The 27,948-nt window shown below is 35.9% G+C and overlaps 1 protein-coding gene across 2 annotated transcripts; it reads left to right on the top strand.

Moving 5' to 3' along the window:
* The first annotated feature begins 959 nt into the window (after positions 1 to 959).
* Positions 960 to 27,927, top strand: LOC100241905 (myosin-2). 2 transcript variants are annotated; one of them, XM_019217080.2, is made up of 25 exons: positions 960 to 1,287; positions 1,369 to 2,069; positions 3,129 to 3,230; positions 3,332 to 3,475; positions 3,575 to 3,725; positions 3,842 to 3,869; positions 4,022 to 4,190; positions 4,324 to 4,387; positions 4,534 to 4,547; positions 4,635 to 4,719; positions 5,754 to 5,857; positions 5,986 to 6,124; positions 7,635 to 7,753; positions 7,895 to 8,047; positions 8,135 to 8,224; positions 9,323 to 9,400; positions 10,815 to 10,973; positions 12,543 to 12,743; positions 13,161 to 13,366; positions 13,452 to 13,587; positions 17,145 to 17,274; positions 17,597 to 17,737; positions 17,846 to 17,961; positions 26,352 to 26,564; positions 27,085 to 27,927. In XM_019217080.2, the coding sequence occupies exons 2-25, from the start codon at positions 1,578 to 1,580 to the stop codon at positions 27,538 to 27,540; spliced, it is 3,690 nt and encodes a 1,229-aa protein (XP_019072625.1). In that variant the 5' UTR covers positions 960 to 1,287; positions 1,369 to 1,577; the 3' UTR covers positions 27,541 to 27,927. The 2 variants fall into 2 exon arrangements, with proteins under 2 accessions (XP_019072625.1, XP_002281748.1); XM_002281712.5 differs by having other exon boundaries at positions 1,028 to 2,069.
* The last annotated feature ends 21 nt before the right edge of the window (positions 27,928 to 27,948 follow it).

The following is a 27,948-nucleotide window of genomic DNA, read 5'->3' on the forward strand; positions in this document are numbered from 1 at the left end:
TATATATATATAATATACTTGGAAATGTTAATATTGTAATCAAAATTGCCATTTCAAGATATTATAACCCAAAAAAAATCACAAATTTCAAAGGCATTTTTTAGAAATATAAAACAAATATTATATTTTAAAATTAGGCAATATTTAATAAAATATAATGGATTAAAATAGAATAGTGACTAAGGATGATAATGGGGAAGATTTAGGATGGATTGCCCCCATCTTAACCACACCTCATTTATTCAAAGTAATTTTAATTATTGTTTCATTAAAAAATTAAATCAGGGTGGGATATGCGAATTTTCCATACCCCATCTCTCCATCTCCTTTTGTTTTTTTTTTTTTAAATTTAATTTAAAATTTATAATTACATTAAAATAAATATATTTTATAAATAATTAAAATATTATAACATTTTATAACTTATTTTACATTATTATTATATATTAAATTTTTTTTAAATTAAATTAATTTTATTTGTAATTGGGGATGAGATAATACCCAAACTCAACTCCCAATTTATCCCATGTTTTACGAAAATTTTAAACTTTCCTCTAATCCATTTATTTAAATTTTAAACCCATTGCAATAATGGTGGGACGGGTGTAGCCTATTGTTATATTGCCACATACTTTTAACCATTTTGAAAATAAATTGTAGAAATTTGAAATTTAGGGGAAAAATTGGACTATGCCATTTAAATGATTATCTAAATTTTTTAAAAATTATAAAATAAAAATTTATTAAAAGAAAAAGAAAAAACCTCTGTCACCAAAAGCATAAGGGTACTTTACTCACCCTATTGTTCCCAAAAGGTGATCGTGTACCAGACAACCAAGAAGGGCATATTGGGAATTGAAAAAATAAAAATCCCAAAACTGTAATTACACCCAAAACCAGGGCCATTACCAAATCCAAGGCTTCATGACTCTCAGGTCCCAAATGTTGTCGGAAATATTGTTAATTTGAAAATTTAAATATTTAAAAAATATTATTTTACTTATTTATTTATTTATAATTATTGTCATTTATCAGATCCAAACGGCTTTCCAAAGAAATGCACTTACCCACCTGGAAAATTTGAATTCCTGGAAACAAAATCTTAAAGCAACGACAACAACAAAGGGAAAATCTCCCATCCAAGTTTCGAATATTTTGTTTTTCGAAAACAACCGCAACAGCTTTTTGTTTCTGTTTTCGTTTCAGTTTTCTTAAAAAGCCGTGAAATGGCTCCCAACGTTTCTGTTTTCTCCAAGTCTGGTTCCTCAACGGCCTTTTCCTTCCTTGGTATTAACCGTTCGAAGTATTAAGAATCCACGCCATGGTTGATTTCTAGAATACTAATCGTTTCCGAACATCAATTTGCAGCGTTTTTGTTTCCGGGAATTGAAAATTTTCGCGACGAGTTTTGGGGACCTGTTTTCGGAATTTCGGGTTCTGATCCGAATTAGGGCTCTTGGGATTGTGTGTTTGGGGGATGGTGGTGCAATTTGACGAGTGAGAGTGGGGATTTTGCGGCTTTTGTGAATTAGGTTTTGTTTTGTTTTTGCGAGTGGATTTTTTTTGTTTCTGCGACGATGTTGTCGGTATCGTCGCCGACGGTGGTGCGGAGCTCGCTGGAGGAGATGCTGGATTCGCTCCGGAAAAGGGACGAGAAGCCGAAGGACTTGCCGCCAGCGCTGCCGGCGCGGCCGACGTCGAGGTCGATGCGGCTGCCTTCTACCAGGCGGTCGTTGCCGGTAGACTTCAAGGTTGGAGGGGGCAATGCTGGACTGGATAGTCCTGTAGGAGGGGCTCAAGGGAAGGAAGATGTGAAGAGGAAGGGGAGAGAACTAGGGCTCAGAAGAGGCGGTTTGGGAAGCAAGAAGAGGATGAAGGCTGTTCAGCCCGGTGATTTGCCGTACGTTGAGGCGGTGGAAGAGAAGGCCGTTGCCTGTACACTTACGTCGCCGAGGTCCACACTTACATCTCCGAGGTCTGCTCTGACATCGCCGAGGTCGACACTTACCTCGCCGAGGTCGAGGAAGGAGACTGAATGGGATGATAACGTCGGGTATTTTGTTAAGAAGGTAATTGAATGCCCCAAAAAACTTTAGATTTTGTCGTTTGATTGTTATTAGTTCTGTTTCCAAGTTTTTTGTGTTGCTCAGAAGAATTTTTGGTTCTTAGAAAGTGTGTTTGGTTCTTCAATTCTTGCAAGAGGAGCTAATTTTCAATGACTTTGAGAAAATATGGCACCTTACCGTCATGAATGGCTGCAATGGATTCAGCATTTTAAATGAGATTAAGACAGACATCATATAGAGCTTCTTTAGAATTAGAGATGAAAATGTAGTTGAAGTTTTATGGGGAGTTCTGGGTTTGAGACTTTCGGAGCTTATAGGAAATGTTAAGTTCTTGATTAGCACTGGGTTTGTCTTGGTGGGCCTTTTCGGCTGCTTTGTGCTGAAAATCCAGCTTCAGCTAGTTTTACTTCATTCTGTGAATTTGTTGCTTAATCCGATTGTGTAGTTTCAGAGTGGGGACTTCTGTTTTATACGGGCCTGTAGTTTATTTGACTCCCCTATTTGATGAAGTGTTTGCTTTAACATCCTTTTAGTCTATTTGTGAAAGAGAAAGACTCATTTTTCTTTTGTTAGTCTCTAATGAATGGATCATAGGCTATGCCCTGTTGGATATCTTAATTAGTGGCACCCACTCAGAAAAGTGAGGTTCTAGGTTCTATTCCTGGGGTTACTAGATTCAATAGTTCTTTGGTAAGGTTCAGACACCTTGGTTTTCCTGGTCCTGTGAAGAGTGGGTCTCCTTTTTAATGAAAAAGAAACTGGATGGCTTGTAAGCTACATAACTGGATCATTTGAATTTTTGCCTTAGGCCATGAGGAATTCCTGTACCCAACCCATGTACTTTTCTGGAGGTCCTAGCATCAGAAGCCTTGGTACTTTTCTGTTTTCTTGGAGGTCAACATCCTGCTGGATTTGTTTACATTTTCTCATGGGGTGTGTTAGCCCCTCCATTTTTCTTTGTAATCCTCAAATAACCTTATAATTGAATCTCTCTTTAAAATAATGCTTAGCTGCATAGATCATTAATATGCTAAACATACATTTACTTTGAAATGTGTTCAGAAACTTCCGGTCTGGTGTCGGCTCCCAAGTGGGCAGTGGGAATCAGGAACTGTACAATCAACAACAGGAGAGGAAGCGCTTGTTTTGCTCTCAGATGGGAGTGTGAGTTCATATACTCTTTGATCTCATTCTTTAATCCCAAGCACTTGAGTAAGTGTGGATTCCACATACTTACGTAGTTATATTATTATCACATTACACAGGTTGTCAAAGTGTCAACAGGAGAGATTTTACCTGCAAACCCAGATGTCCTTGTGGGTGTGGATGATCTCATACAGCTTAGTTATTTGAATGAACCATCAGTTGTACACAATCTTCAGTACAGATATTCTCATGATATCATTTATGTAAGTACAACTGAGACGCCTTATCTGTGCTTGCCAATGAAATGATGTTTCCTTTTCCACACTTCATTTACTGGTAGTTGCTTTTTTTCCTTTCTGTAGAGTAAAGCAGGGCCTCTTTTGATTGCAGTCAATCCCTTCAAAGATGTCCCAATTTATGGGAATGACTTTGTCACAGCATATAGCCAGAAAGTTAAAGATAGCCCTCATGTTTATGCAATAGCAGACATTGCTTATGATGAGATGATGAGAGGTGACTGAAACCATACTTATTTTAACTAGAAAAGAAATTTTATTTTCCGTACTCACACATAACTAACATGTGAAGCATTCATTTTTTTCCTAAACCTGTTGTTGTTCATGTTGCAGATGAAGTAAATCAATCCATCATCATAAGGTCAGTTGGAGTATCTTCCTATCATTTTACTGTAAAATGGGAGCTTCTTTATGGATACTTCTGTTGCAGTTCGTTTTCAATGTTTAATATATTGAGCCTTTAAGCCCATTTTTAGTGTTTCATGAGGTGATCATCGAAATTTTATCTTCCAGTGGCGAAATTGGTGCTGGAAAAACTGAGACAGCAAAAATTGCAATGCAATACCTGGCTGCACTTGGTGGAGGCAGCGATGGGATAGAGAATGAACTCACTCAGACAAGTTGTATCCTAGAAGCATTTGGGAATGCAAAAACATCAAGGAATAACAACTCTAGTCGATTTGTGAGTTTTTCTCTCTCATTTCTTTCTCCTATTCATGACTAAAGGTAGTCCTAGGTTTATCTTTATTTGATTCTTTTTTTATTTGGATTTTTCAAAAAGTTAACTGGTTTACATTCATTTTGAAATGGTGCAGGGGAAGTCAATTGAACTTCATTTTAGTACATTTGGGAAAATATGTGGTGCTAAAATCCAAACTTGTAAGCACGATTGCAGTGAATATATTGCTTTTAGAATGTACTACTCTTTTTTATTATCTTTTCAGTTATACTAATCAACATGATTCACTCCTACAACCTTGCATGTGCATCTCAAATGCCAATTTAACAATGATAATTGTGGATAGTTCTGCTAGAAAAGGTAACTCATTGTTCTATATGGGCTTTATCTTAGACTTTCTATTTATTATCAAGTGCCAATTTTGAATATCATGTCTCCTTTGAGCAGTCTAGAGTAGTTAAGCTCGCTGATGGGGAGAGGTCATACCACATCTTTTATCAACTTTGTGCTGGTGCTCCATCCATTCTCAAAGGTTGTAATTTCATTGTTTTTCCATCCTGCTAATTTTTTGTGCCTTGTGTGCTTGTGTTTGTTTCTATGCAACTATTGTGTTGTTGACAAATGTGAACATGCCTACTTTTACACATTTTACATGGTGAAAAAACAAAACAGTTGTGTAGTTAGCCTCTAAAACCCCTATGCTCTATTATATGGGTTCTTCTGAAGTTTAGGAAGCTGAAACCTCATTGTGCATGAATTGTAAGCTGCTTGTAATTTTCATGGCATATGACACACAACCTGATGGTTAGGACTCACCACTTAATATCTTGCACAGAGGATTTTTATCAAATGTTATGGGAAGTTACTCTAGATATACATAAATGTGGAGGTCTATTAAAATCGCTCAACCTTTTTGAACTGGTTGATCTTCCTACTTGGAGCCCTCAAATGCACATCGTTTTTTCCTACAGAATGAGCCATGTTTTTAGTGGAAGAGGTGGGTTAGGTTTCTTTCAATGTCTTTGTCTGACAGTTTTGATATGGTAATTGTTAGCCTGGTGTACATTGTAGGCTCATATTGTAACAGCTTAAATCTTTATGAAATGGTAGCTTAATGTGGTATTAGAGCTATGGTTAACTAGAGCTCTTGAGTTTGAGTCTCTTCTACTGGTATTGTTTCCATCTCTGTGTCCCTAACTGCTGCTTATTCTGTAACCACTGCTAATTTGTTTCTCATGCATCTATTTATCTATAACTGCTGCTGATTTGTTTCTCCATGCACATTCCAGGCCCATATCCTAACAGCCTGAGCTTTTAGGAAAGTTTGTAGTTTAACAGTAATAATTGTGGTGGTCTTTGATTTTGCACCTTGTGTTTCGAAATCTGATATTTTAAAAAAGTTGCATTATAGCTGTTGCATTTCATAAAGCTAATTTATCTGCACTACTGTAATCAATTCGATAAGTGATGGAGTTCTCTCAATGAACATGCAATTCATTTCTCTTACCAAGTTTGTAAAGAATTTATTGTCTCATGCAAAGATTTGCTTTATGTTTTCCTTCACAGATAAACTGAACATTAAAATGGCTAGTGAGTACCACTATCTTAATCAAAGCAACTGCTTGGCAATTGATGATGTGGATGATGCTCGGAAATTTCATGTGCTTATGGTAACTAAGATTTAGGTGTTACAAACCCTTAAGGATAACCTTTTTTTTTTTTTTTTGGTCTTTTTATTACCTATTTCATTTATGTATCCTAAGTGCCATTTTTTTGGGTTATTTTTGTATTTCACCAGGGAGCCTTAGATATTGTTCAAATTTGCAAAGAAGATCAAGAGCATGCATTTTCAATGCTTGCTGCAGTGTTATGGCTGGGAAACATATCATTTCAAGTAGTTGACAGTGAAAATCATGTGGAGGTGGTTGCTAATGAAGGTAAGCTCTCTATATTTGGTTTTGCATGCTACTTTTGTGATGGATGCTTTGCACCTGGTATTTTTGAGATATCTCATTTCGAGCTTTCAACTCTAATCATTAGTTGTTATCATCTTGGATTATTTTATTTTATTTTATCATAAACCAAATGCATTTATTCCACACATGTAAAGTTCAGGAACAACATGGTAATTGGCTTTGAGCAGAAATACTGTATGTTGGGCACATCCATGGACAAATAAGCTTAACTTGTTACCTGGAAGTATCATTTGTCCTGCTTTAGTTATTTTTTATTTATTTTTAGTGTTTTTTATATTTTTTTTAGATGTGCAATTGTATTGGGTGAAATATTCGCAGCTACTGCAAGTTTGAACATGGAATTAAAGTTGCTAATCACTGTGGTAAATATCATAGATAATTGAGAATGGAATGGGTTTGAAAGCCTGAAGTTTGACCATGAGATTATTTTGAGGCTTAATCCTCTATACCATATGGTATAAAATGAACGGTGAAGTCATTAGTTATGTATAAAAATAAAATCAACAATTATCCTATTCTTGATTCCTATTGCTTACACCCCCTGTCGTACGGTTCTGTGAGCTAAAGGGTGTCAGATGATTAGTTTGTTCACACCCATATGTATGCTATCCAATCACACATGAAATTATTTTCTGGGCCATTAGTTGAAAAAGGTCTCTTTTTTTTGCTTGTAATGTTGCTTCAAGCCTTCAACAAATTGTGCAGAAGTCTGGCAATCCAGCTGGACCCCTGGGGGTTCTTGATGAAGGGGATATGGAAGAAGGCTTTTGAGAGTTTAGGTGTTAAACTTGGGGAGTTAGATGTATGGTATTGCGAATTGGATGCCCTTTATGAAAAGATAAGAAGAAAGGATCTGGAATTCTAGATCTCTTAAATGCCATGATTTTTGCTAGGCCATTAGTTGAAAAAGGTCTCTTTTTTTTGCTTGTAATGTTGCTTCAAGCCTTCAACAAATTGTGCAGAAGTCTGGCAATCCAGCTGGACCCCTGGGGGTTCTTGATGAAGGGGATATGGAAGAAGGCTTTTGAGAGTTTAGGTGTTAAACTTGGGGAGTTAGATGTATGGTATTGCGAATTGGATGCCCTTTATGAAAAGATAAGAAGAAAGGATCTGGAATTCTAGATCTCTTAAATGCCATGATTTTTGCTAGGTGGTAGTTTTTTCTTTCAATGTAATAATTTTAGAAAGACATTTGAGTAATTTTTGTATTCTCACCTATATAAGAATACTCATCCATATGCCTTTTCCATCATAACCAGAAGTTTGTGCTAGTCCTAATGATTATTATTTTATTTTATTTCCCATTGTTGTTTCTATCTCTATGTGAACTTTGAGAAAACTTCTGTTCTATGTTCATTTGTGTGCATGCTTCTGAATTCTATCTAAATAAAATGGTGCCACATGAGGTGTTTATACAGAGATAACCACAGCCTTCTTTATGGGTTTTTTCTTTTTGTGTATTTTTTGGCAGCTGTTACCTGTGCTGCCCGGTTGATTGGTTGCAGTGCCCAGGAGCTGATGTTATCTTTATCTACCAATAAAGTCAAAGCTGGGAATGGTGATGCTGCCAAAAAATTAACGTTGCAGCAGGTCTGTTAAATAGTTATCCGAAAACTGTCTGTTCTCTCTGTGCTCTCTCTCTCTCTCTCTCTCTCACACACACACACACACACACCTGGATTTGATGTGCATGTAAATTTCAAGCAGAGACATTATTTTTCTCTTATTTAGGCAATTGATGCAAGAGATGTGATGGCGAAATTCATATATGCAAGCTTATTTGATTGGATTGTAGTACAAATCAACAAATCTCTTGAAGTGGGCAAACGACCCACTGGGAGATCCATAAGTATCCTAGATATGTATGGCTTTGGGACATTTCAGGTATACAATTCACATTTATCTGCTTAGTCATGTTTCTAATGGAATATGATTATAACACTCACAAGGATCTTATCTTCAAATTTTCAGAAGAACAGCTTTGAACAACTCTGTATAAACTATGCAAATGAGAGGCTGCAACAGCATTTCAATCGTCATCTACTTAAACTCGAACAGGAGGTATGCATCTAAACTCTATTTATACCATTGGAGTTGTTGGTCATTCATGACACGAGTATACAGAAGCTTTCTGAAAATTTTATCTTGATTAAAAAATGCAAAGAAGATCCAAAATAGCAATTCCTTGCCATATTTTACATGAAAATGTAATGGGAATTCTTGTTTCATTTTTCATTAACAAAGTGCTCCATTCAAGATATGGTGGGTAAATTTGTTATCCCTTGGAGAACCTACAATCTTTTGGTGGAGTGGAACTATTTAGGAAGTAATTTGAGAATAATTATTAGTGATATATGTAGATGAGAAATTCCTATAAAAAAAAAATATATGTAGATGAGAAATAGAACTGCAAATTTTGTTATGGACAATGAATGGTCTTCTATGTACACTCTAACCCAATCCAAATGACTTCACAAATAATAAGATTTGATTGCTTGGTCTGACTGCCCGATGTCATTAAATGACCTCCTGTTTCTTTCCTTCCATGGAGTCTAGAACAAACACAAGCTTTGGGTTTTTTTCTTCTTATTCCCCATGAATGAGCACTGCCAACTCAATAGGTTCCCTCTAACTGAAGGAATGCATCACCCATACCACTCCAGAGAAAAGATCAGCTACCACAACATTCTTGCTTTGGAACAGTGAAGAAGGAAATGGTTTGTTGATTCTTTCTTACCTTTGCACAAGAAACATCTATTAGGCAAACACCATCCTCTCATTTTGAGCTAGTCTACTAGAATTCTGCCCCAAGTTGCTTCCCATATAAAGAAGCTTACCTTTGTTGGTGCTTAGGTACTCTACGCCATGCTTGTAGGGAAATGCTCTCTACACCCCTTGGTTAAGGAGGCATATATATTTAATTGATAAGTTGCCACACTTGGTTTCCTTCTACCTCAACTTGTCCACTTTGCTTCTAATTGACAAAGTGTTCAATTTGCATAAAAATCTCTCCACTTTCTCAAGTTTCCAATCATTAAAGTGGATTAATGTGATATTCCTATGGTATTTAAGATTGTTTTTGTAGTAGGTAACTAGATATTTCAATAATAGTAATGATTAGAAAAATTATAATGTCTTAACTTGTTTATTCTATTTCAGGAATATGAATTGGATGGGATTGATTGGAAAAGAGTTGATTTTGAAGACAATCATGAGTGTTTAGATCTCTTTGAAAAGGTATTTCTATTATATGAGCTAATGCATGTGTAGATTTCTTTGGTCACACTATTAACTTCTCTAGAGAATGAGACTATTTCATATCTAGTGTGATGTGTAAAGCCTAGGTCCCATTTCTCTAAAAAAATAAAATAAAAATAAAATTAAAAATTAAATGAGCCCTTAGAAATATATATTTACTTTTGAATTTAGAAAAGTATAATTACATTTTGAATGCTATTAATAAAAAATTTAAATAAAAATAATTTTATAAATTTTAAGTAAAACTAAAAAGTTAATGTTTCCTTTATAAAGTTAAAGAAAACTAAAAAGAAAATAAAATATTTTGTAAAATCTGCTATTACCCTTACACATTTATTTTCCTTTTTATTCTATTTTTATCATTTTCTTCTCATGCTGACATTGTCTTAATTTATTTTTCATTTTTTAATATACCTAAAATTGAGTTTGGTAATTTTGTATTTGATATTTTCTTTAAATAGTTTTGATGGTATATTCTCTTCCATTTTCATTTGAAGATTTTGAATTTATTCACATAATTGATTTTATTTTTAGTTTTAGCCATTAAAGATAATATAACTTAATAAAATACTTTGAACTGTAGACAATAATAATTTTCAAATTTTTATTAATTACTTATATTTTATTTAAGTTGACATATGACTCTATTAAAACTCTAAATGTCAAGACACTTAATGTGTTAGGGAAGGTGCTGCCGTCATAATACTCTATATGATAGGTGATTTTTAAGTCAAAGATTTTATCACTTTCCATTGATTTTATACTTATTGATTTGAAAAAATCTCACATTTTATCAAATAAATAAATTTAAATTTTTTTGGGAAAGTTTTAAAGATTTTTTTAATGAAAAATTATTAAAATTATTGAAAATTTAAAAATCTCAAATTTAATTAAATAAATTATAAAATTTTTGAAAAAGTGTTAAAGATTTTTTTACAAAAAGTTATTAAAATTATTGAAATTTTTTTGGTTAGATTTCTTACCATTTTTTTATTTCTTTTGTTTATTTTCATAAAATCTCATATTTTTGTGAAGTTGGTGATTTAATTTGATACTTATATACTTATATATATATATATATATATATATATATATAAAGAAATAATGTCATAAGAATATAGCATGAAATATGGAAAGAGATACATAAAGGAGGGCAAATTTACCTATATTTGTATAATAAGTCATTCATAAATTTGAAAAATAATTACCGGTATCCACCTTATCATTCAACAAACTAAGTAATATATTGGTTTGCAGTTTAAGTGCTAAGGATGGGCTTTGTTATAATATCTTTTCTTTTTATATGAGGCCAGATTATATGTTTTATAGTAAGAGCAGTTACTCTTTATTGTGTGGTGGATTGTATTAACTTTCACCACAATGCATTCTGCAGAAACCTTTAGGGCTACTATCTTTATTGGATGAGGAGTCAAATGCTCCCATGGCCACTGATATGTCCTTTGCCAACAAACTTAAGCAGCATTTGGTTGGCAATCCCTGCTATAAAGGAGAAAACGGTGGAGCTTTCAGTATTCGTCATTATGCTGGAGAGGTCAGTTGTCCTAAGCTCAGGATTTTTGGAGGTTTTTTGACAACTTGTGTGTTAAGATGGCTTATCCTGATGACAATTTTGACTAGATTATGGTTAGTTCTCATTTCAAAACACGATATACGTTATAAAGGTAGGCTTTGGATTTCCCTTGGTCTTACATGATACAATTTTTAGGTCACATATCTTATAGAAATAAATATTTAAGTAAAACAGCTTATAAAATAATGGTCACAATAGTAGAATTTCTCTTAGAAATTAATGCTTTCCCTTGTGTCACAACTACCTTTAGTGTATGTATGGAGGAGAAAGGGATTATAATAATGAAGAACTGTTCCATAGGCTTGTGGATCAAATTCTAAAATAATCTAGTTTACTTTGATTAATATGGATGCAATTTAAACTTATGTACATTGAAAATAGCACATGTTTTGGGAAGATCAAATTTCCTGATTAATTATGGGATGATTTATCTCCTTGCTTTTCCTTTTCTAAATCTTAGTGTTGGGGTGCAACAATGCAACTCTTAAGACCGGGGATGGGTCACACAAATGATGATGGTCGAATATCATAAAAGGCTTAGCCTACACTAATTGGACACCAATTGGTTTCAAATGAGATGGTCAAAATCCAATCCAAGAATTGGTACTGGATTTTGAGCCATGAGAGCTTCATGATGGGGAAGGGATTGTTGTGGTGTAACAATGCCACTCTTAAACCTGAAGACGAGTTACCTAAATAATGGTGGTTGAATGTCATAAAAGGCTTAACCTATCCTCATTAGACACCAATTGGTTTTCAGATGAGATGGTCAAAGCTCGATCCAAGACCTAGCCCTTGCTAGTTCCTTCCTACCATCTCATTTGACCAAGCTCTTTTGAGTCCTAACTCTTCCTATTTCCTTTGTGCCATCTCCTTCCACCAAGTATTTTTCTAATATTTTGGCACATTAACTGCAAGAACAAATCAATCATATGCTAGCAGCTACCTTTGGTTTCAAATATTGTCTAAATTTAAAAGGTTGTTGTTCTCTTTCAATTTTAAATTTTCAAGATTTTGAAATAACACCAATTAAGACAATGAAATTTAGAAGATATTTTCTTTCCTTTTTAATGAGTTGATAATTGATTTTGCATTTTGATGTGATTGAAACCAATGCCAAAACCAAAAATTTAATCCTTGATACCAGCAGATTTCTTTTAATTTCAGTGTGCCCTTGCTTACTAATTCATGATTGCATGATTGTAATTTCTAAATTAATTCTCATCCTGAAATTGGCCTTGTATACAACAATTGTAATTTATCTGATTCAGTGGTAAAACATTTAGGTTAATTCAAACATAGGCTAGTTGACTTGATGTTGATCACTTGTTAAACAGGTTTAATGGTTACATGTTTTGTAGAGTTTTCTTATCTTAATCAAATTAGCTTAGCGACAATTACTGACTAGCCTGATGCTTATAAAATATTACCCTGTGCTTGTCTGAGCTGGCTTGATTCATTCATGAAAAACCTTCAAAAATCAGGATTTATCGTTGTGTACGCATTTACTGACATCTGGAGGTTTGTTAGGTTCTTTATGATACAAGTGGCTTCTTGGAAAAGAACAGAGATCCTCTTCACTCTGATTCGATCCAACTCCTCTCATCATGTAGTTGCAAGCTTCCTCAGTTGTTTGCCTCCAATTTGCTCGACCACTCCCAGAAGCAAGCTAGTCCTTTATCCTTAGGTGCATTTGATTCCCAGAAGCAAAGTGTTGGGACAAAGTTTAAGGTAAAGATGTTTGTTTCCTGGAACTGGATATACTGTGCATTTAGCTACAAACTATTTTTCAATTACAAGCCACCTAATATGAAACTTGGAACAGTACTGCAGTATGTGAAGTAATAATGTGTAAAACCTCTACTCTCTTTTGACAATTTAATTGATTTAAAATTGTAAATAGTATTTGCATAGTACCTGTTAATGTGGTTATTTGGATTCTTGCCTGCATATATGGTAGCTTGGCAATCAGAATGCGCTTTTTTGTTGTTTGATGAAGGTCCTTTATACGTCTGTGATGAGATGAATATCAATCAATGTGTACATGTAAATGGACGAGAATTACTATGTTTTGGTGTCTTCTTACTTGTTTGGTTTATAGACTCATGTTTGTACAATAATTTTTAGGAATCCATTTTATGCTTGTAGGATCAACTGTTCAAACTGATGCAGCAGTTGGAGAACACTTCTCCTCACTTCATTCATTGCATAAAACCTAATGATAAACAGCTTCCTGGCATGTATGAAAAGGATCTTGTCTTGGAGCAGCTCAGGTGTTGTGGAGTTTTGGAGGTAGTCAGGATCTCAAGATCTGGGTATCCTACTCGAATGACACATCAAGAATTTGCAAGAAGGTACAGGATGACACCCTCCTTTATTTCAATGTTTTTTCTTGTACTAGTGTTTAATAGTTCTTATCATATGCTTGCATATAATTAGGTATGGGTTTCTACTTCCGAAGGACAATGAATACCAGGATCCATTAAGTATATCAGTTTCTGTTCTTCAGCAATTTAATATCCTTCCTGATCTGTATCAAGTTGGCTACACAAAATTATATTTCCGAACAGGACAGGTGAGTTCTATATTTTTGCCTATATATTTGTGTGGGCTTCTATAATTTTTCTTGTATGTGATGCCCCGTATGGATTAGAAAATGATGGTCTGCACTCTTCCCTCTTTAAGAAACAAAATCCAGGGTAGATCTGTTTAAAGTGGGGCTACTGGATGGTATTTCAAGCTTCCTACTTTCTTCACTTTGCAGATATGCACAAATCTGCCAGAGTGAAAAGGTGGGGCCCTCTGCCTAGATCTTGTGCTCTTGGATGCTCATGCATGGGTTTGAGCAGTTGCACAAAGTTCCCATGAGCAAGTTTGAGAAAATTTTTGAGGAAAATTGGAATTGATTTCCTTTGATTCATTTAGAAAAAAGTGTACACACACACACAAACACACACAACAGTGCTACAAAAACATGAAATTACCATAAATGGAAATCTAAAAAGAAAGTCAATGTTTGTAAATAGACAAGAGCCTCAAAAATCTGCCTACAATAGGAGTGAGTAGAAGATATTTGAATTTCTAAATCTCTAGAATCCTCCTTATGAATAAAGCAAAAGCATTAGGCTCTATTTAACAATTGTTTTTTCAAACAGTTTTTTGTTTTTTGGACCAAAATAACTGGAAAATACTTTTGACAGATGGAAATAGAAAATAGTTTTTTTTGCTCTTAAAAACAGAAAATATGGTGTTTTTAGAAAACATTTTTTAATTGTCTTGACTTGTTTTCAAAGGGCTGTTTTAGTTGGTTTGTTGTTTCTCTTTCCTTTTACTTGTATTCAGCATGCTTATAGAACGGAGCATGATTTTCTTAACCTTTTGTGCATCTTAACTTGTAGACTGCTTTCATGAACTTTTCAAACCAAGCTCTCAGGAATTGTTTGATGTTTAGCTTATATGTACGAATCTGAAGAAAAGGATTCCTGTTAGAACTAGATGATTTCCCTATTGATCTATCAAAATTTTCAGATGTTATTTCAGACATTTGAAAGGAACACACTGGTAAAGAAGGTTGATCGAAACTGTTAACAATGAAGGCCAACGGAAAAAATACACCTTAGTCTAGAACCCTTAATTGCTCTGACACCATTAGGAAAATTGGAATTGATTTTCCTTCATTCATTTAGGGGAAAAAAATTTACTACATGTATAGACAACAGGGTTACAAGAAAAGGGAACTGCAAGAATGTATACTTGAAACCTAAAAAGAAAGTCAATGTTAGGAGATAGACGAGCATCAGAATGCCTCTAATCCTCCTCATGGGTGGGAAAAAAATGTTACTTTCTCAACACTTATTTATATTTTAAATCTTTTTGGAAGTCTTCAGGAACAAAAGTCCTGTATTGGTTTTGTCTTCCACCAAATAAATAAACAAGACAGATCATTGAGACTCCATTACCTTCTGCTTGAATTTTTCTTTTTCTTTTTCAGATGAATGATTTAGATTACAAGAGTGCCAAAGTTGTTGTGACCTGACATCTATAGTAATATATCCCAACTTCTACATCACATCAGTAGACATGCATATTGTGCTCATTTTGGATGGTTCAATTTTACTTTAATGATTGTAATCTTGGATTCATGCTGGAACAGTCCAAAGCAAATGAGAATTACCAGATAAAATGGATTTGACTCACTTATGGTAGTTTAATGCGCTAGCAAGTTATCATATCTTTAAAGAAATCACTTTCGAAGATGATAGTATTCATCCAAAACTCCTAATCTCCATAGTCCATCCAGGTGATGATGTATAGTAGGACAATGAAGTGCTGTTGCCACTTAATTATATTGATGAATCTCATCAAGGTATTGAGTAAAACAGTGAGAAAGTAGCATCTGAATTTAGGTGACAATATTATGCTTGTCGAACCCAGAGATCCATAGCTAGCACCGAGAATCTTCTATGAAAAGCATCTAAACAACCAAGACCACCCTACTGTTGTTTAGGATCCAACATGACCCATTTATTGCAAATCAGCCCTAAAAAGTGGTCTTTTTCCCCCTTTTGTAGGTTTTTTTTTTTGGGAGAATTATGATTTAGGGTCTTCTAAATCATATAATGGTCAAAAGGATATAAAAGATTGACATTTCACCTCACAACCCGCAACAAATGAGTTTTACTTAAATTGTTTTGAATAATATTTGACGATTTGGCTATCAGAAAATGTCAAAATTACTTTTTTTTTGTCTTTTTATATCATTCCATCTTTACTTTTTCTAATTTTCTTTTTTGTCTTTTCTTTCCTTCTATTTATAATTATTTGCAATAATACATCAAATAATAATAAATAGTATTAAAAATGCTAAAAGTTCAAATAATGATAATAATAACAACACTAATATTAAAATAGTAGTCTTAATAATAATAATTATTGTTATATTATTATTCTTATTGTTGTTGTTTTTGTTGTTGTTATTATTATTATTATTATAGAGTAAGATGAAAAGATAAATAATAATAAAGAAAATGAGAAAAGGACAAAATAAAAAAAGACAAAAGAATGGTATTTTTGTCGTTTTACTCATAATGGACTTATTATCAATTTATGAAGTTTTGTATCTTTTACCCCGAGTGCACTACTTTCTCCACCCTAAAGTATATTCTCTCTTTTCTTTTTTAATCCCTACAGAGAAGTGAACCTGAAACCTCCCATGACCCCACCCCAAACCCATTACTTCATGAATCAGGCCTCAAAGGCTCCTTCAAAAGGTTACATTAAGTTATATCTATCAGTTATTGTCCTTATGCACTTTTTTTTTCTTTTTGTTAAAGAAAATGGTAGAAATGCACAGCAGTGAAACAACTCACAAGTTCTTGATAAAACCAACATACTCTGCCCAAAGAACTGAACCTAAAGATGTTTTCTCCTTGTCATTCTTAGGTGTTTTCTTCCAATTATTTTTGCAAGCGTCAATACAATTGGAGTCAGCACTGTATGGATGCTGATGCCTCAATCACCTACCAATAGTTGCCTTTCTAGTCTTGATTGGTTGTGACTCTGATTGAAAGTTTGTTATGATGGACCTACATTCATTCTACACAAGCACTTCAAAATATGAAGAATCCATGGACATGAATAAAGGTATTGGGTACCTGGTTTGGCATCCCTACCAACTTGCCCAATACTGTCCAAAATAAGAAAAAACCGATTCCTATTTCACTATAAATTTCCTCATGTGCTTTCTTTGATCACACTTGTATGCTACCCTATAGAAAAAGGAAAAAGCAGGCCTTTTTTATTTTTATTTTTTTTGATAATATTGCCATGCTTTTGTTGTAAGATTTGGGGATTAGATGAATTCAGCACCTAGAAAAAGACACAGGTGGTACTTGTATCTAACTCCTGTAACATAGAGATAGTGCTTAATCTTAGTTTTGAGAGAAAAAAAAAAAGAAAGGAAGAGAAAAATGGTAGAAGATGAAAGAAGTGAGAGTAGAATAACTTGGTAGCTTGGCAAAGCTTTGGTGACCTCCAAGTTCTGCAGCAGTGACTTAGCATGTCTTTGTATTGAGATAAGAGTTTATTGTACTGTGGTTTTATCTGATGTTTCTATATCTTGGTCTTGCATAGATTGATGAATTGGAGGATATGAGAAAACAAGTTCTGCAAGGCATAATTGTGGTTCAAAAACGCTTCCGTGGCCGCCAGGCTCGTCGTTATTTCTATGAACTCAAGGGAGGAGTAACCACACTGCAATCATGTAATTCATATGTAACTTTGAAACTTTTAGTTGTTTAATTTGGAAGAGATGCATTACCGATTTTACATTCTTGTTTGCCTCATGCCACCTGCATATATTGCTCATTTTATGCAAATTGGAGAACCGGTATTGTTTTAGGATTTTTATAATTTTTTTTTGTCCTTACAAATATTTTTGCTTAGAAACTCCAGATATCAAGTAATGTTGTGGCTTAGAGTTTTTTGGATTTTTTAAGGACTTCTTGATTTTTTAGGATCATCAGATTCCACTTTATATAATTTTCACTTTTCATTTCTTAATGTAAGTTATATTTTCCATGCAGTTGGTCATGGTGAAAATGCTAGAAGGGGGAATGATGTTTTGGTAAAGACTTGGAGAGCTGATATTCCCACACAGAAGCATATGAAACAGCAGGTTGCTCCACAAACACCTGATGAGGGGGCAATCATACATTTACAATCTGGTAAAAACTGTGTTGCTTGTTTGAACTAATTTATGGTGGTTCGATTTGCATATACTGTTCTCATTATTTTTCTTCTATTTTTTTTTTTATTAATTCTTTTCCTTTCAGTAATCCGTGGGTTGTTGGCTCGAAAGCATTTTAATCACATGCAGGGCTCGAAAAAGCTGAATCTTGAGAATGCAAATTCTAGACAAAAGTCAGATAGGAGGATTTCAGATGTAAAGGTACTCTCTACATGCACCTAGTAGCATACAAGAATATTTTTAACTACAGTTAAGTCATTAGTCACTACTTCTTAGGCATAGACAAGAGAACAGTTGCATCTACTGCTGTTCCAAAATACTGTTCCTTCTGTATTATGATAAACATTTGCCTACAACTTTCATTTATGGATAACTTTTTTCCCTGATAAGCCAGCAAAACAGATATATTAACAATGCCTATCAAAAAGAGTGCACCAGAGTACACAGGTTGTATATAAGGGCACCAAAAGGCAAGATCAAAACAAAGAAAGTGAAATACAAAACACAAAAAATGACAATCCCTCCTCATACATAGCACTAAACCAATCGACTAAGTCTATCATAGACATTGTTGCTCCATTTAAGCCTACCCTCACCACTATAAAACTAAACATACGAAGGAGTATTTTAGTGCTTGACCATTTGTTACACATCCTTGAAGGACTTATTATTTCTCTCCTAAACAGTCTAAAAAATACATAACAGGGCAAAACTCCATGCTTTATTTCTTCTCTCTCCCGCAAAGGATCCTTGCCAACTTAAGTGGCCATTTTAATTGAAGTTGGCATCACCCATTCTATCCTAAACAATGAGAAGACTAGCTGCCACATGATTCTTGTTGTGAAAAGAGAGAAAATGGAGAATCCCTAATTTTTGTTATAAATTATACATGCTAGTGGGACCCACAATACAATAAGGAAAAAAGAAAAGAAAAGTAAATAACTGAAATAACTATACACTATCTAACACTCCCCCTCAAGCTGGAGCATATATGTTATATGCACCAAGCTTATTACAAATGTATTTAATTCTAGGACCTCTGAGAAATTTAGTAAAAATATCTGCTAGTTGATCATTTGAATTGACAAAACTAGTCGCCACACATCCTGATGCGATCTTCTCTCTAATGAAGTGACAGTCAATTTCAATGTGTTTGGTCCTTTCATGGAAGATTGGATTGGATGCAAAGCTGCTTGGTTGTCACAGATGAGCTTCATCTGTTCATCATTTCCAAATCTCAACTCCCGAAGAAGATGTTTCAGCCATATGGGTTCACATGTTGCCAGAGCCATAGCTCGATACTCGGCTTTAGCACTAGATCTGACCACTACATCTTGTTTCTTACTCTTCCAGGATATTAGGTTACCTCCAATAAAAACACAATACTCGAAAGTGGAACGTCTATCTGTGGGTGAGCTAGTCCAATCTGCATCTGTGTAACCAACAACATGGGTATGACCTCTGTTCCCGTACAACACACCTTGGCCTGGTGTGCTTTTGATATATCGAAGAATGCGGATCACAACATCCCAATGGCTATCACATGGTAACTGTAGGAATTGACTAACAACACTTACGGGAAAAGAAATGTTTGGACGAGTAATGGTGAGGTAGTTCAATTTACCTACAAGTCGCCGATATCTCCTAGGATCTCCTAAAGGCTCCCCCTGTCCTGGAATAAGTTTGACATTTGGATCCATAGGAGTGTCTACCGGTTTACAGTCTAATATACCGGCTTCTTCCAAGATGTCTAAAGCATACTTCCTTTGGGAAAGAACCACACTGGAACTGGATTGAGCTATCTCAATCCCTAAGAAATACTTGAATTTTCTCAAGTCTTTAGTCTGAAAGTGGGTGAAAAGGTGTTGCTTTAGTTTCTTAATATCATTTTGATCACTGCCTGTAATGACGATGTCGTCCACATAAACTACCAGATAAATACACTGCCCCGAAGAGTTATGATGATAGAAAACGAAATGGTCTGTTGTATTGCGAAACATGTCAAACTCCTGAACAACAGAACTAAAACGGCTAAACCATACTCGAGGAGATTGTTTCAAGCCATATAGAGAACGACGTAACCTACATGCTAAACCAGACTTTCCCCTGAGCAACAAAACCAAGTGGTTGCTCCATATAAATTTCCTCAGCAAGATCCCCATGAAGGAATGCATTTTTAATATCTAACTGATAAAGAGGCCAAGATGACATAACAACCATGGAGAGCAATAAACGAACAAAAGCTATCTTGGCAACAGGAGAGAAAGTGTCATCATAATCAGAACCATAAACCTGAGTATGGCCTTTAGCAACTAAGCGGGCCTTAAGGCGATCAACCTGACCATCAGGGCTAACGTTAACTGTGTAGACCCAATGACAATCAACTGTAGATTTACCAGAGGGTAAAACAATAAGATCCCAAGTGCCATTGGAGTGTAAAGCAGCCATTTCATCTACCATCGCCTGTCACCAGCCTGGATGGGAAAGAGCCTCAGGGGTGCTCTTGAGAAGAGAAATAGAAGATATAGCATAAATAAATGCAGAATAAGGTGAAGATAATCGATGGTAACTCAAAAAATTGTAAATGAGATGAGGATTACGAGTAGATCGATTACCTTTTCGAAGAGCAATGGATAAGTTAGCAGAAGGAGGCAGAGTCGTGGCAGGAGAAGCCGAAGGGATAGGAAATGAGTCAGCGGGTACCTCGGCCAATGAAGGAGGAATAACGACACGATGACGGCGATGATAAACTTGAAGTGGGCGACAAGGCACTGCATCAGGTGGGGAGATAATGGGAAGGGGTATGACTTCAGAAACAGGAAGAAACTCAGAGGTGGAGAAGAATGGTGAGTCCTCAAAGAATGTGACATAAGCGGAGAAAAAGTAGCGATGAGTCTTAGAGGAATAACAACGATAACCCTTTTGAAGTCTGGAGTATCCTAAGAAGATGCATTTTGTGGCTTTGGCAGAAAGTTTGTCCTGTTCAGGAGTGAGAATATGAACAAAGCAAGTACAACCAAAAACACGAGGAGGAAAAAAATAAAGTGGTTGGTCAGAGAAAAGAAGGGCTTGAGGAATCTGATCGTGTAATATAGATGAGGGCATACGATTAATCAAATAACATGCTGTAAGAATAACGTCCCCCCAAAAACGAAAAGGAACATTACTATGGAGAAGGAGAGTACGAGCTGTCTCAACAAGATGTCGATTCTTACATTCAGCTACCCTATTTTGTTGAGGAGTATGAGCACAAGAAGACTGATGAAGGATCCCATGTTGGGACATAAATGAAGTAAATGGTGCAGAAAAATATTCCCTGACATTGTCACTGCGTAACACACGAATAGAAATATTGAACTGAGTTTGGATTTCAACATAAGATTTCTGGAAAATAGAGAATAACTCAGCTCGATTTTTCATTAAAAATAACCAAGTACATCGAGAATAGTCATCAATGAAAGTGACAAAATATTGAAATCTTAAAGTAGACGCGATTCGACAAGGACCCCAAACATCAGTGTGGACAAGTTCAAAAGGAGATTTTGCCCGATTATTCAAACGCTTTGGGAACGAGACACGAGTATGTTTCCCAAGCTAACATGACTCACACGCAAGTGACGACAAAGATGAAAAACGAGGGACCATTTTCTGGAACTTGGATAGACTAGGGTGGCCTAGGCGATTGTGGATGAGGAGGGGAGCATCAGTGGAAATGCAAACTGCAGGAGTTGAAGGCGAGGTGAGGTGATAGAGGCCTTGAGACTCATGTCCTATGCCAATCATCTTCCCTGTACTCCGGTCCTGCAAGGTCACAAATTTATCAGAAAAAGTAATAGAGCAGTTAAGAGTACGAGTGATTTAGCCACAGTTTGAGAACCATTAGTTAAGGTAACAGTAGGTAAGGCAGAGGTAGTAGTAATAGAAGAGAAAAGATCCTTATTACCGGATATGTGATAAGAAGCGCCAGAATCTAGAATCCAAGGTCCAAGAGAAGATGTGTGGGTAAGATAAGTAGAAGCATTACCAGTTTGGGCAACAGAAGTAATAGAAGCTGACTTGGTGGCCTGATAGCGGAGATAGTCATCATACTCACTGTCAGTGAGAGAAATACCCTGAGATGTGGAGGAGCTGGGAGGCTGAGGCGGCTGAGGATCAGATGACTGGGCTACGTGGACAGTGCGGGGAGGCCGCCCATGTAACTGATAACACCGATCACAAGTGTGGCCAAGGTTATTGCAATAGGTGCAATGAGGACATTGACCTTTACCTCGGTTACCACTGCGTCCTCCTCGAGAGTTAGTTTGAGAAACTAACATAGAAGAATCTGAAGTGTTATCAGCTGGCAAAGTCTGAGTGGAGGAGATACAAAGAAGGCGAACAAACACATCATCTAAGGATGGAACGGAGGAATTGCCAAGAATCTGACCACGGACGGTCTCAAGATCTGGATGGAGGCTAATAAGCGTAAGAACCATGAAGAACTTGTCAATTTGTATTCGTTGGTCCCCAACATCAATAGTAAGAGGCATCACGATCAAGAATTCCTCCTTACGAGAGGCAATCTGGCCAATATAAGTAGATAAATCCATGTCTTGTTGTCTGACATTGACAATAGAAGAAGCCACCTTATAAAGACGTTGGATATCATTCGTGTATAGCCTTTTCGCCTGATTCCAAAATTTAAAGCATGTTTTGTAAGCCCAATGATGAAGCAGAATCTTAGGATCAACTGATTACCATAACACATTACATAACTGTACATCTTATCTTCCTCTATTGTACTCTATCAACCTCAGGGATATCCGCCTCTTGCGTAACAAGGTGATCCTCATAACCTTGACTCATAAACCAAAGCTCCATAGAGGCAGACCAGGACAAATAATTTTCACTGGCAACCAATTTCTCTGAAGTAATCATAGGAGATCCAGATATAATAGAGGAAAAAATGGAACTTTTAGTAGCCATATCTACTTATTTGGAGAAGGAAATATGTTTGGATCGAAGAGAGCCCTAATACGGCTTCAAATTGCGGTTCCTAAGACACGTGCAGGGCTCGAGATGGAGAGAAAGTCACTGGAGGTCACCGGAAAGGCCGTTTAGAGGGCCGGCAGAGACAAAAACCCAAAAAAATGCACTTGTAGGGCTCGGATGGCACAAACACAGATGGAGAGTGGCTAGACGGCGTCAGGCGAGGCTGGAGGTGGAAGCGCGTTGCCGGAAAGTGCTCCACGCGCCCTCACACGCCGGTGCGTGACTGAGATTCTCCCTCCGGTGCTTTGACAAAACTTGAAGATCTCCTCCTTGCGCACCTAATGGTATGGTCGGTGTTGGAAAAGGACTTCGCCGGAAAATTCGCCGGCGGTGAGGGTTTTCTAACGGCGATACGGTTGATCGGAAAGCTTTAGGAGATGGGGAAGGTGACTGGAATGAAACACAGTCACTGAAAGGTTTCCTAGAATTGATTCACGGATAAACCGGAAATAATTAGGTTTTTTTTCTCCCTACGCTCTGATACCATGTGAAAAGAGATAAAAGGGAGAATCCCTAATTTTTGTTATTAAAAACTATTAATAATACACATTGGATTTGGGTATATATATACATGCTAGTGGGACCCACAATACAATAAGGAAAAAAAGGAAAAGTAAATAACTGAAATAACTATATACTATCTAACACTTGTTTTGGTACGATGAAGCAAAAGATGGTCCATTGATTATTTCTCATCTTTACACAAGAAACATTTTTTCAACATGGTCCAACCCTTATTTTTTAGCTGATTTTGGTGAGGATCCTACCCTAAGTTGCATTTCAAGCAAAAAATTCTCATTTTTGTAGGCAACTAAAAGCCTACATGGCCAGGACAAACAATTAAAGGGAAAAAGGATCTCCCTGTTTCAAACCCTTTGAGCTCTACAAGAAATAGTGGGATCCCATTTACAAGGACTGAGAATCTAGTTGAGGAAATGCAACATTTTATCCTACCTATTCACTTCTGACCAAAGCCCACCCTTTCCACAATAGTAATAAGGAAAGCTCCTCTCATCCTTCTCTTGTACCTTTATTATTATCAATATATATTTTGTTTCTGATAAAAAAAAATGTAATGTTTTTTATCGTTTGATATGCAATCCAAGTTAATAAAGTCCAATTAACATGATTATAGGCCTTTGATGTCAAGCTTACAAAGAACACCACTGGCTAAACTCTTTAGTCTTGAGTATTTGACCTCATTTGCAATAAGGATTGCGTCCAAAATCTCTCTCCCCTGTGCAAAGGCATGTTGAGACTTGGACACAACCTTTCCCACAAACTTTCTAATTCTATTAGCCAAAACCTTTGCTGAGATCTTATACAAATATCCCATCAAGTTAATGAGTCTGAAGTCTTTCAAGTCTTTTGAACCCTCTTTATCAAGGATTAATGCTATAAATGTGACATTTAGACTTCTTTCAAAGGTACCTTGCTCATAAAACTCCTTGAAAAATCCCAACACTTATATTTCACAAAATCTCACTAAAAGCCAAAGTAAAGTCGTTCTACCTGGGGGCAAAGCCCCCACACAAACTGGTTAAAGCCAAGAAAACTTCCTCTTCAGAAAAAGGATCCTCTAACCTCCTTGAATCACCACTTTCCAAAGGGGTGAAGGACAAGCCCTTGATGCTAGGACATCAATCCCTTGATTTAGACAGAAGGCTTTGATAGGCATTAGATGCCCTTTCCTTAATATCTGATTCCTTTGTCAGCCAAACATCATTCACCCTAAGGCTCTGGCCATGGGGTTCTTTGTCCTTCGTGCATTAGCTATCGTATGAAAAGAACCTAGTGTTTTTATCCCCTTCTTTCAACCATAGTTCTCTGGTTTTTTCTCTCCAGCAGGTTTCTTCCAACCTGTCCCAGTTGTTGTAATCACCCAAAGCCGCTTTTCTAGCCTCAGCCTCATCAACAGACAGGACCCCTTATGTCTCCTTCATGTCCCAAAAATTAATCTGATTCAGGGTCCTTACTCTTCAAATAGTGACATTCCCAAACACTTCTTTGTTCCGTACCTTGAGATTATGTTTTAGGTCTTTCAACTTAAAGGCCAAAATGTGACTAAAGGGGCCTCTGACATCATAATCCATCCACCATCTTGTTATAAGCTCTGCATCCAACTACCCTCCATTTGGAAGATCTGATACTGGCTTTTGGCTGTAGCAAACCACTGAAGTGATCTTCCCAATCTTCATATACAGGCAACTTCATTTTTACATTGTTATTTCTGCTTTACATCGAACATTTGGCTAGAACTTTCATTCTGCATTAACTTCCAATTTTATCACTTACTTTGAGATCAATGAAATTTAAGTTTGGATAAATGAAATTATGAGATTATCATTATGAAAAAGGCCGAATTCTTGAGACCAAATTTTAATGTTGCATTAGTTCTACCCAAGATTGTGTTTGAGACAAACCTTCATATAAGACAAAGTAGCTGATTACCCAGTAAAAATGATCTGAAAACCCCATTAACTAAATTATATATTGTTCAACCCCAAATAATAACAAACATGTACCCAATGAAACCCATGACACTGGCATCAACCTCCATACAAAATTTGTAATTAGAGAGTGCTTCTGCTGTTATGAATTAATCATGGCCATTCATCATTACCCCCTGGTAGAGAAGTTTTCCTTTTGGTCCAAAAGATGAACAGTTCCTTGACATAAGATAATTGTGGTGGGTTCAGATTTTGACCTTTTTTTGGTTAAACTAAAAATTAACTAGGCATGATAGCATCTCGAGGAAGATCTCCCAATCATAGTCGATTATTCTTAAGAAGTCTCTAGAAAAATCCTCAAAGCAAATCGCCACTTGTTCCATCAAGTACTCCATTTTATTAATATTATCAGCAGCTTTCTATTCTTCCATATGAATATGCCTTATTTTAATTTAAGAATAATTTTTTCTAAATAGTCTTTTAGCAATTCTTTAATATGTCTTTAGGGACGGTAAAGTTTGTTCTAAAATATGTTGCCACTTCTTTTGGTTAGATTGTCCCTCATATATATATTCTTCAATTTTCATATTTTTCTTTAAATTTAGTGTTTTATTTTTTATTTTTTCTGAATTGTTAGTAAGAGAACTTTGGGAAGTTGTTTTCTCATTTCTAAATATTCTTTAATATAATACTTTCATTATGAAACAACTCCTTACACAGCATGCACCTAGAATACCACTGAAGCCTCAGTGTTTTTAAAATTATGGCTAGTGTCTGTGCTTGAAAATGGTCCCTTTTTATTGTAAGGATTTAAAGTGTGCAGAAAGACATGTTTTAAGTTCTATTATTTTTTTGAAGAAAAGAAGGAAGAGATTTAGGCAGCATTGAGGATGCCTTTCTGTAAGGAGCAATGACGTGAAATACATGCATTTGGCGCCTTTTTTTTCTTCTTCGTTGTCTGCTTCTTCTTCTTCTTTTTTTTTTTTTTTTTAAAACTAATATTTATTGGGTGGACCCGTGGTTTGAATGAAACACTGGTTTCCTATTCTTTGTTGCTTATGGATTTTGAGTATTATTTGATGGATAAAGAAAATGTGTCTGGCTTACCAGGATTTACCACAAGAGCAAGGCCAGGTTCTGCCTTCAGATTTGTCCAAACTTCAACACCGGGTTCTGAAGGCAGAAGCAACATTGGGGCAAAAGGAAGAAGAAAATGCTGCATTGCGAGAGCAGCTAAAACAATCTGAGGCAAAGTGGTCAGAGTATGAGGCAAAGATGAAAGCAATGGAGGAGACCTGGCAAAAACAGATGGCTTCTTTGCAGGTGAGTTTACATGTTTATGAAAAAATGATAATGATGCATGAAAGCAGTTAAGGAAAACTGTGAGAGCAAAAAATTCAAACCAAATTTATTCATCTGAACTGATCATGGATGGGTGCATCAAAACTGGACCTCGATCTTATTTGGATGCTAATGTAGCTCAATTTTGAATCAAAATGGAAACAGAAATCCTGTATCAAATGGGTTTCTTGGTGCTTGTCTAAAGTTAGCTGTTAGTAAACCAGCAAGGTTGAAACCAATGGACACATTTTTTTAACCAATGGTTGTGCGGTAGGCACTTTGGTACCATTATATGACATGATTTTTATTTATCAGATGTTGGCTTCAGATCCCTTTTCTAATATTGACATTTTGTGGCTTTACCATGATTAAAATGGTACCATTATGTGTCTTTATTTTATTTTTTTACCGTTTTTACGTAATTTTATGCATGTTTGTGGATTTCTCATGTTGAATCAAATTACTTGCATCTCTGAGGAGTTCAATTGTGATACTAATACAGATGAGTCTGGCTGCTGCTAAGAAAAATCATGCTGCTGGTCAAGATGGAAGGCTTGATACACCTTCTTCGCCTGGCTATTATGATTCTGAGGGTACCCCATCCATGGAAACTCGAACTCCTGGTGCAAACACACCTGTCAAATTGTCTAATGTTGGAGCAGGGCGCGAGAGTAATGGCAACTTGAATACAGTCAGCCACCTGGCAAAGGAGTTTGAGCAGCGCAAACAGTCATTTGATGATGATGCCAAAACCCTCGTTGAGGTTAAATCTGGGCAACCCTCTTCAAATATGAATCATGATGAATTAAAGAAACTGAAGCAAAGGTTTGAGGCATGGAAGAAAGATTACAAGGTTCGGTTACGGGAGACAAAGGCTAGGCTTCATAAGCTTGGGCATTCTGAAGGGGAAAGAATTCGCCGTAAATGGTGGGGGAAGAGAATCTCAAAATCGACGTAGCATCTAGTTTAGGATATGCGCAATGTCTATTGTTCGTGGACAAAAATGGAGATGACTGAAGCATTCTTCTCAAAAAGGATACATTGTTGAGACCCCCTCATACCATGTTTCTGAGTCTGTCCGTCCTTGTGTTTATGGGTTTACTGTGTTGTGGGGTTAGCAGAAAGGAGAGTGATTGTGTTTGTATATCTATCAAATTTTGTTTCTCAGTGAAAAGATTTACAAGCTTGTTCATAGCCCAATGAGGATTTGTCTCAAGTTTTTAGCACGTAATTAAACAATTTGAGTCGTGTATATTTTCATAATCAATGTAATGTCAGAATATTTAGTGCTTCATAGTTTGTAATGAGAAGATGGAAGAAAAATGTCCATATTACGGCTTGTGTATGAAGTGTTTGCCTTCACGGT

This window comes from Vitis vinifera, chromosome 19 (genome assembly GCF_030704535.1).
Source record: "Vitis vinifera cultivar Pinot Noir 40024 chromosome 19, ASM3070453v1".
NCBI classification, from domain to species: domain Eukaryota; kingdom Viridiplantae; phylum Streptophyta; class Magnoliopsida; order Vitales; family Vitaceae; genus Vitis; species Vitis vinifera.